Source organism: Pan paniscus, chromosome 18, assembly GCF_029289425.2.
Source record: "Pan paniscus chromosome 18, NHGRI_mPanPan1-v2.0_pri, whole genome shotgun sequence".
Classification (NCBI taxonomy): domain Eukaryota; kingdom Metazoa; phylum Chordata; class Mammalia; order Primates; family Hominidae; genus Pan; species Pan paniscus.
In genome coordinates, this window is record NC_073267.2 from 67,423,406 (window position 1) to 67,438,355 (window position 14,950).

The window sequence follows — 14,950 nt, forward strand, 5'->3', positions numbered from 1 at the left end:
TTTAGTGCGTGGGTGTTTTACAAGCATTTCCTTTTTTTTTTTTTTTTTTTTTTTTGAGACAGAGTCTCACTGTGACACCCAGGCTCGAGTGCAATGGTATGATCTCGGCTCACTGCAACCTCCGCCTCCCATTCAAGCAATTCTCGTGCCTCAGCTTGCCGAGTGGCTGGGATTACAGGCATGCACCACTACACCCGGTTAATGTTTGTATTTTTAGTAGAGATGGGGTTTCACCGCATTGGCCAGGCTGGTCTCAAACTCCTGACCTCAGGCAATCCACCCACCTTGGCCTCCCAAAGTGCTGGGATGACAGGCATGAGCCACCATGCCCGGCCTCATTTCCTCTTTCCATCTCCACAGCAGGCCTGCAAGATGTGTCCTATACTGTTTCCATTTTACAGCTAAAGATTCTGCAGCACTGAGAGGAGGACGGTGCCCAAGATCACCAACCTGGAAGGGGAGGGATTGGGTATGCTGCCACACAGCCCCCAGGGCAGGCCCCCAGGAGGCGTGGTGCAGGAGCCCCTGGCCCACCCCTGGAGCTCCAACTGCCCCTCTCTACAGGTGTCTGATTCATAGCTCGCCCAGCTTCTTTGTGGCCCTACCCAGGTGCTCAGGAGCTATGAGTGCCCCAGTTCCCATAGAAACTGCCACTCCACCCTGGCACACCACCTGCTGGTCAGTGGCCTCTCTGCCCTCAGGGCCATCAAATGAGGTTCTGACCCTGGCCAGTGAAAGTCAACAGCCTCGGTCGGACGCAGTGGCTCACACCTGTAATCCCAGCACTTTGGGAGGCCGAGGTGGGCAGATCATGAGGTCAAGAGATCGAGACCATCCTGGCCAACATGGTGAAAACCCTTCTCTACTAAAAATACAAAAATTAGCTGGGCATGGTGGTGCACACTTGCAGTCCTAGCTACTAGGGAGGCTGAGGCAGGAGAATTGCTTGAACCCGGGAAGTAGAGGTTGCAGTGAGCCGAGATCACACCACTGCACTCCAGCCTGGTGATAGAGCAAGGCTCAATCTTAAAAAAAAAAAAAAAAAAAAAAAAAAAAAAAAAAAAAAAGAAAGTCAACAGCCTCATGTAGGAAGGAGCCCCTGCTTCCAGGATCAGCAGGCAGGAGCCAGGGCACATGAATTCTAGGCTAAGGTCCCCACCTGGACCCCTGGGTCTCTGTCAAAGCCTGAGCCCTAACTCTAAACCTCCATCCTTTCTGGCAGGCCTGGGTCATGATACCTCCTTCCTCTGCCTCTCCCTGGCTCAGGCTCACATCTCCTCCTACCTGGCCGCGAAGCACTAACCTCTCACTGGATGTTTCTCAAAGTATGGTCCCAGCCTCTACCCCGTCATCAGAATCATCTGAGAAAGCAGGTGCTTCTCAATAAAGCAGATTCTTCCATAACCATTGCTTGGTCATCAAAGAAAAAAGAAAGAAAGAAAGAAAAAAACAACACAGAACCAAATTCCCAGCTCCCGGTACTCTTGAATCAGAAAGTCTGGGGTAGGACATTTTTCATAGTTGGCCCCAGGTGCTTTGGAAGTGTCCCTGCTTTGATTGCTTTCCCTGTCTCCAAAGCTTGCTCAGCCTCAGAGTCATCTTTCTGAAGTCACTCCCCTGCTCAATCACCTTCAATGGCTCCCCATTGCCTACAGCTTAGTTTCCTAAAGTCAGGCCCCAACTTCTCTAGTTTTATCTTCTGCATTAAGGATGCTGGGCTCCAGATTAGCTGAAGTCCCACCACTCTCCTGTATGCCACACTTTATTCCCTCTACTGGGATTGCCCCACCTCATCACCAGTTTGAGACCTCAGGGATCTCAAATCCAAAGGCCTGCCCAGCCAGGGTGATGATGTGAACAAATGAAGGGGCAGGTGCCACCTGCCTTCAGGTGCCAGCAGCTGCCCAGACTGTCCTCACAAGCACAGTGTGGGCCCATGACAGCCAAGTCCACCCAGTTTTCAAGAGAAGCCAGATTTTTTCATGTAAAGCTACCTGATATTTAAATGTTGGCAATCAATTCTAATTTTTAAAATCACTCCATGGCCCAAACAAAGACACGTGTGGGCCAGCTGGGAGCCAGGACCCCCAGCTCAGGACCCCTGGCTAATTCCTCTCCTCCTGCAACCCAACACCCCAAGCCCAGGGCTATTCAGTCCACCCACTTTTAAAACCTAAACCCTTCTTTTAGCTTTATCCTAAGCAATAATATCAATGCAATCACAGGTTTGATGTGCTCATTTACACTCTTTTAATGTTAATGAAAACATTTGTTGCTTCTCATTGGTGTCCCCAAGCCTTGGAAGGAGAGAGTGTGGCCAGGCCTAGGGAGACCCTCTTCTGGGAAAAACTGTATCCTGTCGAGGTGCTGACGGTGCCAGGTACCACACTGGGGGCTGTGCACGCATCCTCTCAAAGAGATGCTCAATACTGAGTCCTCCATCCATGGGGCTTTTTAATTTATTAATTTAAAAAAGGTTTTTTAGAGACAGGGTCTCACTGTGTTGCCCACGGTGGTCTCGAACTTCGGGGCTCAAGCAATCCTCCTGCCTCAGCCTCCCAAAGTGCTGGGATTACAGGCGTGAGCCACCATGCCCGGCTATGGGCCTTTTCCACAGCCCTCTGGGGGTAAGTCCTGCTGTCTAGCCTAAATCTTGCAGGCTGCCCATGGCTGGCCTTCCCCTTGTTCTGGTCTGGGAGGCTCTGGGGCTGGTGCAGGTGACTCTGACTCCCCTTGTCCTGCCTGGGAGTGTGTGGAGAGGGAGGGGTTCGCTGTTCAAATAGGGTGGGGTGTCAGTGGCCACCTCCCCCGGGAAGGTCTTCTCTTCAGGGCATCCTTCTTTCCTTCCATCCATGTGTCCATCTGAGCTCTCCCAGATTCCCTTCTCCCTTATTTCAGAGACCTCCAGCTCCCATCACCCCTGAAACAAAGGAGAAGATAGGGTGGGTGGCTGGGTGGACAGGCGGAGGGAATGAGTGAGTGAGTGAGTGAGTGGATGAGTGAATGAATGGGGAAGGTAAGGGACACATATCCCCCAGCCTCTCAGAGTCTCCCCATGACATGGGACGTGAGTGGAATGGTGTCTCCCAAAAAGATAATTGCAAGTCCTAACCCCATTACTTGTGAATGTGACCTTATTTGGAAATAGCTTCTTTGCAGGTGTGATTAAGTTAAGGATCTCAAAGTGAGATCATCCCGGATTTAGGGTGGGCCCTAAATCCAGTGACTGATGTCCTTTTTAAAGAACGGAGAGGGAGGCTTGACACACACAGACACAGAGGTAAAGGCCGTGTAGAGACGGAGGCGGGCACTGGAGGACAGCCAGAAGCCAAGGTTTGCCAAGGACCGCAAGTGGCCACCAGGAGCAAGGAGAGCAGCATGGGCATGTCTCGCTCAGAGCCCCAGGAGGAGCCGACCCTGCCAAAGCCTTGACCCTGGACTTCTGGCTCCTGAACTGTGGGAGAATCAGTGTCTGTTGTTCTAAGCTGCCCAGTGTGCGCACATCTGTTACGGCAGCCCTAGAAAATGAAACCAAGCCAGCTCCTCTCCCTGTCCCCTTGAGCCTGCCCCCATGGCCACCCAGCGTCCACCCATAACCCATATGCTCCAGGCATTGCAGGGAGGCCCTGGCCACAGCTGGCGGGGAATCCTGCCTCCTTCCAGAGGGTTCTGATGCTCCATCCTCAGATGCAGACCCTCTGAAGGCTCTCTGCCCCAAGGAAACATTTTTAGTTCCTTTAAGCGGCGGCTGCCAGGCCAGGTGGACTCGATTTGCTCTGTGACCCTGGGCAGGTGCTTTTGGTTCTCTGAGCTCTGCCCACTGCCTGCCCCAACAGCCATGAGGGTCTCTGCTCTGCTGCCCCAGGTTGGCCACGAGCTTCCATGAGAGACTGCTTATGCCCTGCTCTGAGACAGGCCAGCTCTCCTCCTCCTCATGTCATCGCCATGATTACCATCAACCCTAACGCCCCCCACGCCTCTCCATCAGACCTGAGCTCCACAGTCCGCTGGGCTGTGTGTGCTCCAGGCCACGGCGGCCACCCCCGGCTTCAGGGCACTCATGGAGACCACCATCAGACTAGCGGGGCTGGGGCTGGACACAGCCTTGCAGACACAGGGCAGAGCTCAGAGCCCTGGGACAGCCTGAGGCCTGTGGTTGGAGGGCTTGTGTTCAGGATGGAACAGGGGACGCCACCACCCACAGACCCTGAACTCTGCTCACAACTAGAACCCATCACAGGCCTGGCACATAGTAGGCTGTCCTTAACTATGTATTGAATGAATGAATGAATGAATGAATGAATGAATGCCTGTCCACCGCATGCCTCTCTAGAGGCCATGAAGTGAAGAAAGAACAGATCCTGCCTCCAGCCCCTTCCTGGTCTCAGTCCTCTGTCCCCGATTCCTGGCTTAGGGCTGGGATAAAGGGCATCATATGCCTCCCCAACCCAGCTGCAGGTGACAGGGACCCCCTCCAGCTCAAGGGAGCTGGAGGCTGTGGAGCCTGGTTCTCCCAGTGAGACCCCACCCCTCTCCCTTCAGCTTGGCCAAACCCATTTGCCAGGGGATGGGGGAAGCTCTCTGGGCATTACCAGCAGGAAGGAGAGCTCATCTGACTTAGCCCTGGGACTGTTTTCCCTGGATAGAATCTGGACGCCAGGCTCCGGGGGCCTCCAGCCACCATCTGGCTCTGGGCCAGGCTCTGGCTACCTGGCTACCTGGCTACCTGGCTGAACAGAGGTAGGGCCTGCAGAGCATGGGGCTCTCTCAGCTCCAGCCCAGGAGACCCTAACTGCCCCCTGTGTGAGTCCAGGTCTGGCCAGGGACAGCCTCCCTGCCCACAAACAGTCAGACCCAAGGACACCAAGCAACCCTTCCTAATATGTACATGGGGACCCAGTAATGTGTCACTTACTGGTCTGCACATCACATATCCCAGGGGAGTCAGGCTCCTGCATGGAGAGAGAAAAAAGGGAAAATCCTGCCATGGCCTCTTCACCAGCCTCCCCGTTTCAGCCACACCTTCTAGAACGTGACCTTGACCCACCTCTCCGGGCCTTAGTTGTCCCATGGGATGGAGAAGAGAGTCCCTGCTGTGCCCAGGGCCAATGAAGGATTTGAGGTGGGGGGAGGGGGCTTTGAGAGCTCGAGCCTTGGCTCAAGTGAAGCAAGGTGGGGGTGACCCCAGACAGCCACAGCAGCAGCACCTGCTCAGAGGAGCCAGGCCGAGCTCTTGAGTGACACAAAGGCCCAGGACCTGGCCAGGCCTTCCTCTCTCTGGGGCCTAGACAGCTTTGTTTACAGAACTCTTTACCTCCATTCTCACAGCCCTGGGTATGAGAATGCAGGTAAAGAGTTCTGTAAACAACTGACCATTGGTCAGCTGGGACAACTGCGGTTCTGAGAGGGCCAGAGCTGAGGCCACACAGCCAGGAGGGAGATTAGGCCTCCCACCTCCCAGTTCCAGGTGCTTCTATAAAGACGTCCAATTGCACCCAAGAAAAAAGGGCCAGGTTCCTGATTCTTGAGGAAGGAAAAGAAGGGGTGACAGAGCTCATGAGTGCTCCCCCTGGGCACTCATGTTGGAGCCCTAGGCTATCAGGAATGCACATAGGGCTGCCGGCTCCTGTGAGCCTTACTTCTTCCCAGAATCTAGGTATCTCTCATTTCTGGACCTTTGCACATGCTTGGAGGCCACCTCCACTGGGAAGCCCTTCTTGATGCTCCCAGGAGGCTCCACTTCTGTGCCCCATATCCTCTCTGCTCCCCCATGGAAGCACCTCCCCCGCTGACTGTGAACTCCTGGCAGGAGGGGCTGGGCCAGCATGTCTCAGCCCTGTGGCCACCATGCCTCAGAGAGTGGGTGGAATGAACGTGGGCCATGCAGACAGGAAGGCTGGGGGAGCTGGGCTTCTGCCACAGGGTCCCTTCTTCCTACTGTGCCTTCACACCCCAGGGACACAGGCCAACCATCCTCCTCCTTACCCAAGTTCCCAAGACCCCTCCCACCACCACCAGGGCCACCACTCCATGCGCCCAGCACTGACCTGTTCCCCTATTTTCCCATGTAGCACTGGCTGCGGCAAGGCCATCTCCAGCCTGTGCAGGACCCACGCCACCAGCCTGCAGGTGGGAGAGAGTGTGAGGTGTCCAGGTGGGAAGGGTCATGGGTAAACTGAGGCTGGAGTCAGCTCATTCCCAAGGCAGAAAACAAGCCTGCCAAAAGGCAGAGCCTGCCAGGAGCCAGAGCCCAGGTCTCCAGCCCTGAACCATTCTCCCCCTTCTCCACCCTCCCTCGGTGCTCTGGCTATTGTTCAGGCTCCCCCCACCCTCCCACCCATCCTCGGAAGGGAGTGCACTTTGGGCATCTCACACATGGAATGTGGCAATACCTGTCCCGATTTCCTTCCCTCCTTCCCTTCTTTTTTCTCCCATCTTTCTTTCTTGACTTGGTGGCCCAGGCTGGTGTGATCATATCTCACTCCTGTCTCAGCCTCCTGAGTAGCTGGGACTACAGGCACATGCCATCATGCCCAGCTTTTTTTTTTTTTTTTTTTTTTTTTAGAGATGGAGTCTTTCTATATTGCCCAGGCTGGTCTCGAACTCCTGTTGCCATGGCTTCCCAAAGTACCAGGATTACAAGCATGAGCCACTGCACCCAGCCTGTATCCCATTTTAAATATATGTATCCTTTGGCCCAGGAACTCCATTTCCACTTATTTATCCTCCAGATTTACTTGTGCGTGAACCCAATGATGCATGCACAGGTTATTGACTGTGGCAAAAGAGTGAAAACAAATGTAAATGTCCACTGAGTGGTTAAATAAAAACTGGTGCATCCATTTAATGCAGCTGTTCAAGAAAGAATGCAGTAAGACCTGTGTGAATAAAAGCACTTCTAAGACACATTTTTCAGGTTAAGAAAAAAAAAGAAGCAGCAGCAGGCCGGACCGGGTGGCTCATGCCTATAATCCTGGCACTTTGAGAGGCCAAGGCTCTCTTGATTGCTTGAGGTCAGGAGTTTGAGACTAGCATGGCCAACATGGCAAAACCCCGTCTCTACTAAAAATACAAAAGTTAGCCGGGCACCTGTAATCCCAGCTACTCAGGAGGCTGAGGCAGGAGAATCGCTTGAACCCGGGAGGCAGAGGTTGCAGTGAGCAGAGATTGCACCACTGCATTCCAGCCTAGGAGACAGAGCGAGACTCGGTCTCAAAAAAACAAACAAACAAAAAAGCAAAGTGCAGACGAGTATGTATAGTTTGCTCCTGTCAGGTGTGTGTTGAAGAAAAGAAAAGTACCCAAAGCTTGAAAGCTTGGACGTGCATAGAAAATGCGGGAAAGGGCACGAAGCTGATGTGGCTGCCTTGGGAAGGAGCCTGCACACATCCAGTTGAATTTTCTTCCAGGTTTCCAGGAGGTTGGGTGTTAGGCGGGGACAAGGTGCTCATCCTGCTCCCTGGTGGGAGGCGCTGCATTGAGGGTGGCTCACCTGGCAGGGTCCCTGGGTGGTGGCAGGGAGGAGGTCTGGACCTGGGAGCCGGGCTGGGGCTCTGGAGCTGGTGCCTCCTTGGGTTCCTCCTTGGGCTGCAGGGGGATGGGTGTGGGCAGGGAGGGGGTCTCCCGGGCCTGCAGCTTGGGCCCCATTTCCTGGGGGCGTCCTGGAGGCGCTAAGCAGCGGGGAAAGCAGGAGCTAGAGACGCCATCCCTTGAGGGCTTCCTCCAACCCCTCAAGGGCACAGGGCCAGATTCGAGTCGCTAACAGGACTGAATGGGGAGCCCTTTGGGACCACCTCACCCATCCCTATCCTCAAACAGACCAGACAGACAAGGGAACTGAGACCCAGGGAGGGGAAGAGACTTACCCAAGACCCACAAGTCTGTTCCAGGACACTGGCTTCCCAGCCTGGACTGGGGAAGGGATTCTGGTGTCCCCCCCAACAGCCTGCTCCTGGCAAGCCCTGAACCCCGTCCTAGTCTGGGTGGGGGCTAAGGGCCTCTGGGGGATCCTCCAGGGCCCAGTTGATCCCTGAGCCCAGCCCGTGACCATCCCAGGCAGCCCCCTCCCGAGCTCCCCTCCCTGTACCTGGGTCTGAGGCAGCACCTGTAGCAACTGCAGGCTCATCTCTCCAGACCTGGGTAACAAACAGGGCGCAAGGTCATGGGCCATAGCAAGCTCTGTGCGCTTCCCCAACCGCCACTACCAGCTGTGTCCTGGCCTAAAGCGGGTGAGCCGGGGATGGGGGTGGGGGGTGTCTCTCCTTCTGAATCCCGGTCCCCTCTCACAGTCACTCCTCCCCATAAAGGACTCTCCAAAGTGGGGCATCGCCCCCTCATGAGTTCCGGGGTGGGTGGGGACAGCCTGCTGGAGGAGGCAGTCCCTCCTGGGGCCCCAGAAGCCCCCCCCATTTACTCAACTCCCTGCCTCTCCCTTCCTTGGCTCACCTCAGAGGATTTGGGGGGCTGAGGAAGCACTCTGTCCAGATTCTGCTCCAGCCACAGAAGCAGCCGCAGCCCAGGCCTGCAGAGGGGCCAGTGATCAGCAGAGCGCCCTGAGGGAACCGGCCAGTGCACTAACAGCCCACCTTGGGGCCAGGCCTCAACCAGCCATTCCGTGCCCTCCAATCCTGTTCTGCACAGTGGGGGCCTTGTCCTGGAAACTCTCAAAGGGCCCCAAGCGGGTGGGGAAATCCTGTCAGCCTCCATTTCTGAGCCAGGGCTGGACCAGGCTCTGGAACCACAGCCATGGCCTCCTGGGGCAGCAGGGGAGAGGCAAGAGCCGCTTGAGGACCTGAATGCAGCCCTGGGGGCTCCCTGTACTGGAACAGACAGGGCTGGCTGGCTGTACAGGAGTGTGACCTGTGCCATCACACAAAGCCTTAGACTTAGAAGGACCTGGTTTTGGTTTCATACTCTGCTGTCACAGTCTGAAAACATTTTTTAAAAATTTTTAAGGGGCCTGCATTTGCATTTTGCCCTGGGCCCCATAAATTATGTGGCTGGTCCTAAGATCAAGCATTGGATCCCAAATCCATCTGGCCTCTGGGAAGCCCCACTCTCTTCAGAGAAGCACCATGTTCCCAGGACAACCGGTTCCCCCAAGTATGGCCCAAAAGAAGGCTGGTGAGTCCTCTAGGCGCCCTTATCCTAAATTGCTTTAGTGGTCCCAGGAATCAGCTGCATATGTCTCAGAAGGAAGTAGAGGACCAAAAGGCACAGAGAGAGAGCTGAAGGAATGAATGAATGAATGAATGAGTGAATGAAGTGTGTGATTATCTATACGTGTGTTCATTCATGCATTCATTTGTCCCATGTGTGCTGAGTCCTCACTCTGTGGCAGGTGCTGTGCTGGGCACCAAGGGTTCAGTAGCGACCAGGACAAAAGCCCCTGCCCTCAAGGAGCCAGCAGTCTAATGAATGAATGAGTGAAGGAACGAATGAATGGGGTGAATGGAAATGAATGCATGTCTCTGGATTTCCAGCAGAAACTACAAACTGGGAGCTTCAAGCTTACTTTGGAAGTCTACAGTGTCCTGAAAACTTCTTGACTAAAAATTGAGGGTTTTACATAAAAAGCTAGATTTCTAGCTTCTCTTGAAAACCTGGAGGATCTGGCCACACAGGGCCTAAACGCCAGCAAGGAAGAGGCAGTTGAAACCGAGCAGGGCCCCTTCTCGGAGCTCCCTGGCTACCCTCTTCGCCACAGTCCCCCTGCCAGTCTGCCACCCTTACTGATGGGGCAGCCACCCCTCCCTGAGTCAGCTCTGAGAAGTCAGACACTGAGGCCAGCCCAGGCACCCTGATGTCCCCCACAGTGATCCAAGCCCTACTTCCAGGCTCCACACGGAGCCTACCTACATGAAGCCCACCTGTGAGGAGCTCATCCCTGCCCCTCCCTATTCTCAGAGGGTGGCCCCACCCAGGGACCTCTCAGTCATCCCTGGGAACACCCAGGGACATCCCACCACAAACCATGAGCAGCACACGGTCCACTGTCCCCATTCTATGGCTGGAAACAGGCCCAGAAGAGACGGGAGGCATGTCCAAGGTCACACCCTGAGGTGGTAACAGACCCTGCTCCTGAAACCAAGGACCTGTTCCTCCCACCCACACATACAGACAACAGTGACACTCAGGGATAGGGACTCACCTAGTGTCTTGGGCCTCAAGGGCCTCATTGGGTTCATCTGTGCACCCTGCAGGGTCAGAAAATACAGAAAGGCAGTCAGCAGCGGGAGACCTGCCCCAGCCCCCTGGGCAGCCTGGAGTGGGCACCGAGAGCTCAGCTCAACCCCAGGTTCAAAGCAGGGTCAGTCAGGTGAGAAGATCCAGCCTGGGCAGAGGCTCCCAAGGGGCAGGGCCCATCCCAGCAGCCCCTCAGCCCCTCAGCCCTGCTGCTGAAAAGCCATCCTGCCCCTTGTTCTTACCTGTGTCCCCAGTGCTGCCATGCCCCAGGATCTGCCAGGGACAGACAGACAGACATGGGCAGGGAGCCCAAGGGCAGCCTCCCCACAGCCCCTCTCCAACCTGGCCCCTTCAGCCTCCAGCCCCAGCAGTACCTGAGCCGGGTCCTCCGTGATGCTGTGAACAGGCTGCGGGATCACCTTCTCCACGCCCTTCATGAGCCAGGTCAGTACCCTGCGGCTGGGACTGCGATGGACAGAGACACCAGCCCGCCCTCAACTTCCCCTAGCTCAATGAGGCCCTCGAGGCCCAAGACACTAGGTGAGTCTCTGTCCCTGAGTGTCACTGTCATCTGTATGTGTGTTGTGTGGTTATTGGAAAGTACCTACATGTACCACTGGCCCAAGGCCAGTCCAGTGTCCAAAAGAACTTGGCTTGAATCCTAAACCACTGTCTCCCCACTGTGAGACTTCAGACCCATCACCTCCCCAAAAAGCTCCACGTCCTTCTCTGAAAAATAGGGGATACTGATGCTTCATGAGGCCAGGCAGACCGGGTGCCATTCAGAGCCCACCCCCCATGGGATGCTTAGGACAGAGCAGCTGACTTCCCTCTCCTCCTGCCTCCTGCTGTCCTGCTCTGAGCACACATTGTGCTCCCAAAGGGCCAAGGTTTGCTGCAGGTGTAATGCTGTGGCACAGGCTGAGCAGCCTAAATGTGAAGGTCACAGCCTCCCTGCCTGAGGCCAGCCCAGCCCCAGCCCTGCTCAGGCCCCAAGCACCATGGTCTGAAATGTCTGAGCCAACTGGGAGATTCCATGCAAAAGCCTGGATTTCTGGCTTTTCTGAGAAAAGCAGAAGCTCTGACCCCATTGGGCCTGCATCTCACCCGAGCACTGAGTAAGGTCCGGCCCCCTGTACAGGGGCGCTCACTATGCAGCTCTGACCCACTGTTTCTTTTGGTCACATTGCCCTGCCCTCAAGGGGCTAACAGTCTAATGAATGAATGAGTGAATTAACAGTCTAATGAATGAATGAGTGAAGGAATGAATGAATAGGGTGAATGGAGATGAATGCATGACTGGATTTCCAGCAGAAATTACAAACTGGGAGCTTCAGGCTTACTTAGGGAGAGCCCGCCCTCCACCTGAAGCTCACTTCAGCCAATTCCCAGGATGTCCCAGGGCTTTCCCCAGAATGACAGCAGAGCTAAGGGCAGTGCCCATCCCCACCCCCATCCCCAGGGCTCCCTAGCTGGGAGGGGAGTTGGGAGGCGGGCTGGCCCTGAAGAGAGGGGAGGGTGGTGCAGTACCTGTTCATTTCAGAAATCTCAGCGCCCTGGGCCCGGAGGGATATGGTGGAAGTAAGGGCAGCCTCCTTGGTCTCTGGAAAAGAATCGCTCATCCTTCAGATCTAGGGCCTCAGACAGGCCCATTTCTACCCTGCTTGGGGAGATCAAGTCAGGGGAGAGGAGAGAGACCCCCAGGGGTCAGAAAGCCAGGCTCCAGCTCAGCTCAACTGAAGTCTCTGGGAGCCCACCCTTAGCTTCTCTGAGTCTCAGTTTCCTCATCTGTGAAATGGGTCCGCCAGCCTCGTGGGCTCTGCGGCTCCGAGGGGAGAATGCGGGCCCCCCTGCCATGCCAGCCTGGGCTTCAGCACTCGCACTCACCCTGAGGGCTTGGGTCTGCCACAGCCACTTCCTCCTCCTTGAATGACTCTTCGGGGGGCTAGAGGGTTCGAACAGGATCATGTAAGTCCTAGGTGAGACCAGCCTGGTTTGTACAGGGGCAGCCTGATTCTCCCTCAAGGGATCCCTGCCCCACAAAAGACCTGAACGACTCTTTCCTCAGGATCGTCTCTGTAAATCCTGGTGGCCTTACCTTCCACCTGGGATACTCCCTTCCTCCTAGCCCCAGGGACCCCTCATCTGGGGCTGGGGGCCCTCACATCCCCCAAGGTCCAAGGTGGCCTCCAAGCCTCCCAGGCCTACAACATCCCCAGGAGGCTGCCCCACTTCAGTGGCCTGAGAGGAGAAAGGACCATTTAGAGATAGTTATGAAGCCTTGGGGCTGGCTGAGGGGAAGAGGGAGGTGAGAGGAGCCCATGCCCCTCATCCTCCGCCAGTGCTCTCCCTCTCCTTCTGGCCCAAACTTTCCATTCCTCCCTAGTAGCTAGGTGGAGTTTGGCCTCTGCCATCTGCCTTTCACCTGCCTCTGCAGCCACACCTCCTGCTACTACATGCACTTATGTGTATGTACAAACAAATATACATGCACATACATACACAGACACATAAATGTGTGCATACTCACTCTCATGCACATACATACATGAACAGACATACAATGTGAGCATATATACACATACATATGCATGTATACAATGACACACAAATACCAACATGCATATATACACACATGCACAGACACAAAAATAAGTGCATGTGCACACACGTACAGGCAAAAACATATGTACATATACATGTGTATGTACATATGCATGCATGCCCCAACACACATATATGTGCATACAGTCATACGCAAACGTGCATATACACGCATGCATTCATACAGATACATACATGCGTATAACTGCCGGTGTACAGACACACAACATGCACATATGCATAGGTACATTGCAGATGTATACAGGTGCAGAAATATGAGTATACACACATATGCTCAGTCACACACATGTGCATGTTTGCACATACACAGAAGCATGTCCATATGGACATGCATATACACACAGGTTTCTGCACCTAAATATACATGAACATCCATGCACAGACACAAAATGTGTATATATACACATGTGGAGACAGGCAAATATGTGTATATACACATACACATGACACATTCACAGATGCACAAACATGCAGATACATAGAAATACATGAGTACACTCACATACTCAGAAATATGTAGACACATACATACACATACACACTAGCATGTCACACAAGCACATGGAACCACAGACATACTAATACATGTGCACATAAACATATGTGCAAACACATATACATGCATTCATGTACATATACATGTTCACATACATTGTCATGCATACCCATTGTGCAAATACATGTGTGCACACACAGACATATCAAGGGCACACTACACACATATATGTACATATATGTGTATATACATGCAACATATACACATGCATACGCACACCCTATACCTGGTTCCTAAACACACCCTGCTCTTCTCTAGTAACAGCCTTTCCTCTGCCAGGAATGCCCAGCCTCTCCATCTCCCTCAGTTAAAATTCTGCTCCACCCTCTGCGTCTAAGAAGCTCTCCCCCATCAGCCTCCAATCTCCAAAGTTAAGATGACTCTCCCTCTTCTGAGCTCCCATAGTTTGGTCTGACACACTTATTTGGCTCCCCAAGAAGGGGAGAGTTGAGGCCAATGTTGAGACTCACCACATTCCCTCCTCTCCACCTGTGTCTCTTGGCAGAATGAACTGGCTGGGCTCTTGTCTGCTGAGTCCCTGGGGCAATGCCTATTCATCTTTATGCTTTCAGCACTGACCACAGGGCCTGGCATCAATTAGAAGCTAAATCAAATGTGTCGAATTGAGCTGCTGAATTAGTTGTCATCCAGCTCCTGAATGGATGGGTTGCAGAAGAAAAGTTCTGGAGAAATACTCCACAGTGTGGTCCATGGATCTGTGCCAGTCTGCAAACTGTTACTGGTCCATGATGATTAAGCAGTTTGCACCAGAATGTTTATCAATGCACTGCTTCCTTCATTGAGAAAGTCTTGGTACAAAATAAATAGCAACTAAACTAATCAGTGTACTTAGCTACAGAGTAGATTTACATTCTGGTACAAACTGTTTAATCATCATGGACTAGTAATAAACAGTTCATGGACTGGCTCCTGTGAGTAGCTCTGTTCTGAACTCTAGAGGTTGGCAAAATACGACCTGTGGGCCAAATCTAGGCTATTGCTTGTTTTTATAAATAAAATTTTATTGGAACCCAGCTATGCTCATTCATTCATGCATTACCTATAACTGTTTTCACACTATAATGGCAGAGTTGAGTAATTAACAGAGATAGCATCACTCACAAAGCCTAAAATATTTACTATCTATCCTTTTACAGAAAATGTTAGCCTTGGGCAAGCCCTACCCACTGTCTGAACCTGAGTTTTCTCACTCGAACAAGTGTGGGACCCTGTGACCCCCACTTTTCCTTCTGATGCCAACCTTTTCTGCTGTAGAAAGTCCCTGGAGAGCAGATGGCCCAAACTGGGAAGACCCTGAGCAGCGAGGCCGGCCTGCCCCTCCTCCCGCTCTACCTCTCACCATGGACTCGGACTCTGTCTCGGCCTCCTCAGGATTCAGTTCTGATTCCACCTCCGCCTCCGTCTCTGGCTCTGGTTCCACTTTCTCTTCCTCCTGCATCTTGGTCTTCCGAGGGGTCCCTGGGGGCTGAGGCAGCACCCTCTGGACCCAGCCCAACATCCTGATGCCTGCAGGAGACAGAGTCCTTAGCCCTCCCTGGAGCACTCACAGTAGCTCCCGCCAGT

General features: G+C 53.7%; 1 protein-coding gene across 11 annotated transcripts in view; it reads right to left on the reverse strand.

Moving 5' to 3' along the window:
- CNGB1 (cyclic nucleotide gated channel subunit beta 1) overlaps positions 1-14,950 on the reverse strand; it is a 96,911-nt gene that overhangs the window by 72,854 nt on the left and 9,107 nt on the right. For 5 of the 11 annotated variants that reach the window (XM_055100781.3, XM_055100780.3, XM_055100782.3 and 2 more), the window contains 12 exons: positions 14,727-14,893; positions 12,073-12,130; positions 11,716-11,788; positions 10,560-10,650; positions 10,428-10,458; positions 10,151-10,196; positions 8,446-8,521; positions 8,087-8,135; positions 7,493-7,670; positions 6,048-6,123; positions 4,916-4,952; positions 2,227-2,920 (listed from right to left, as the gene is read on the reverse strand). In XM_055100781.3, coding sequence (XP_054956756.2) covers positions 2,895-2,920; positions 4,916-4,952; positions 6,048-6,123; positions 7,493-7,670; positions 8,087-8,135; positions 8,446-8,521; positions 10,151-10,196; positions 10,428-10,458; positions 10,560-10,650; positions 11,716-11,788; positions 12,073-12,130; positions 14,727-14,885 — 900 coding nt within the window. In that variant the 5' untranslated portion in view covers positions 14,886-14,893 and the 3' untranslated portion in view covers positions 2,227-2,894. Of the gene's footprint in view, positions 1-2,226; positions 2,921-4,915; positions 4,953-6,047; positions 6,124-7,492; positions 7,671-8,086; positions 8,136-8,445; positions 8,522-10,150; positions 10,197-10,427; positions 10,459-10,559; positions 10,651-11,715; positions 11,789-12,072; positions 12,131-14,726; positions 14,894-14,950 lie in introns of those variants that run through there. The other 6 variants (XM_055100776.2, XM_055100778.2, XM_055100775.2 and 3 more) reach the window with 2 other exon arrangements.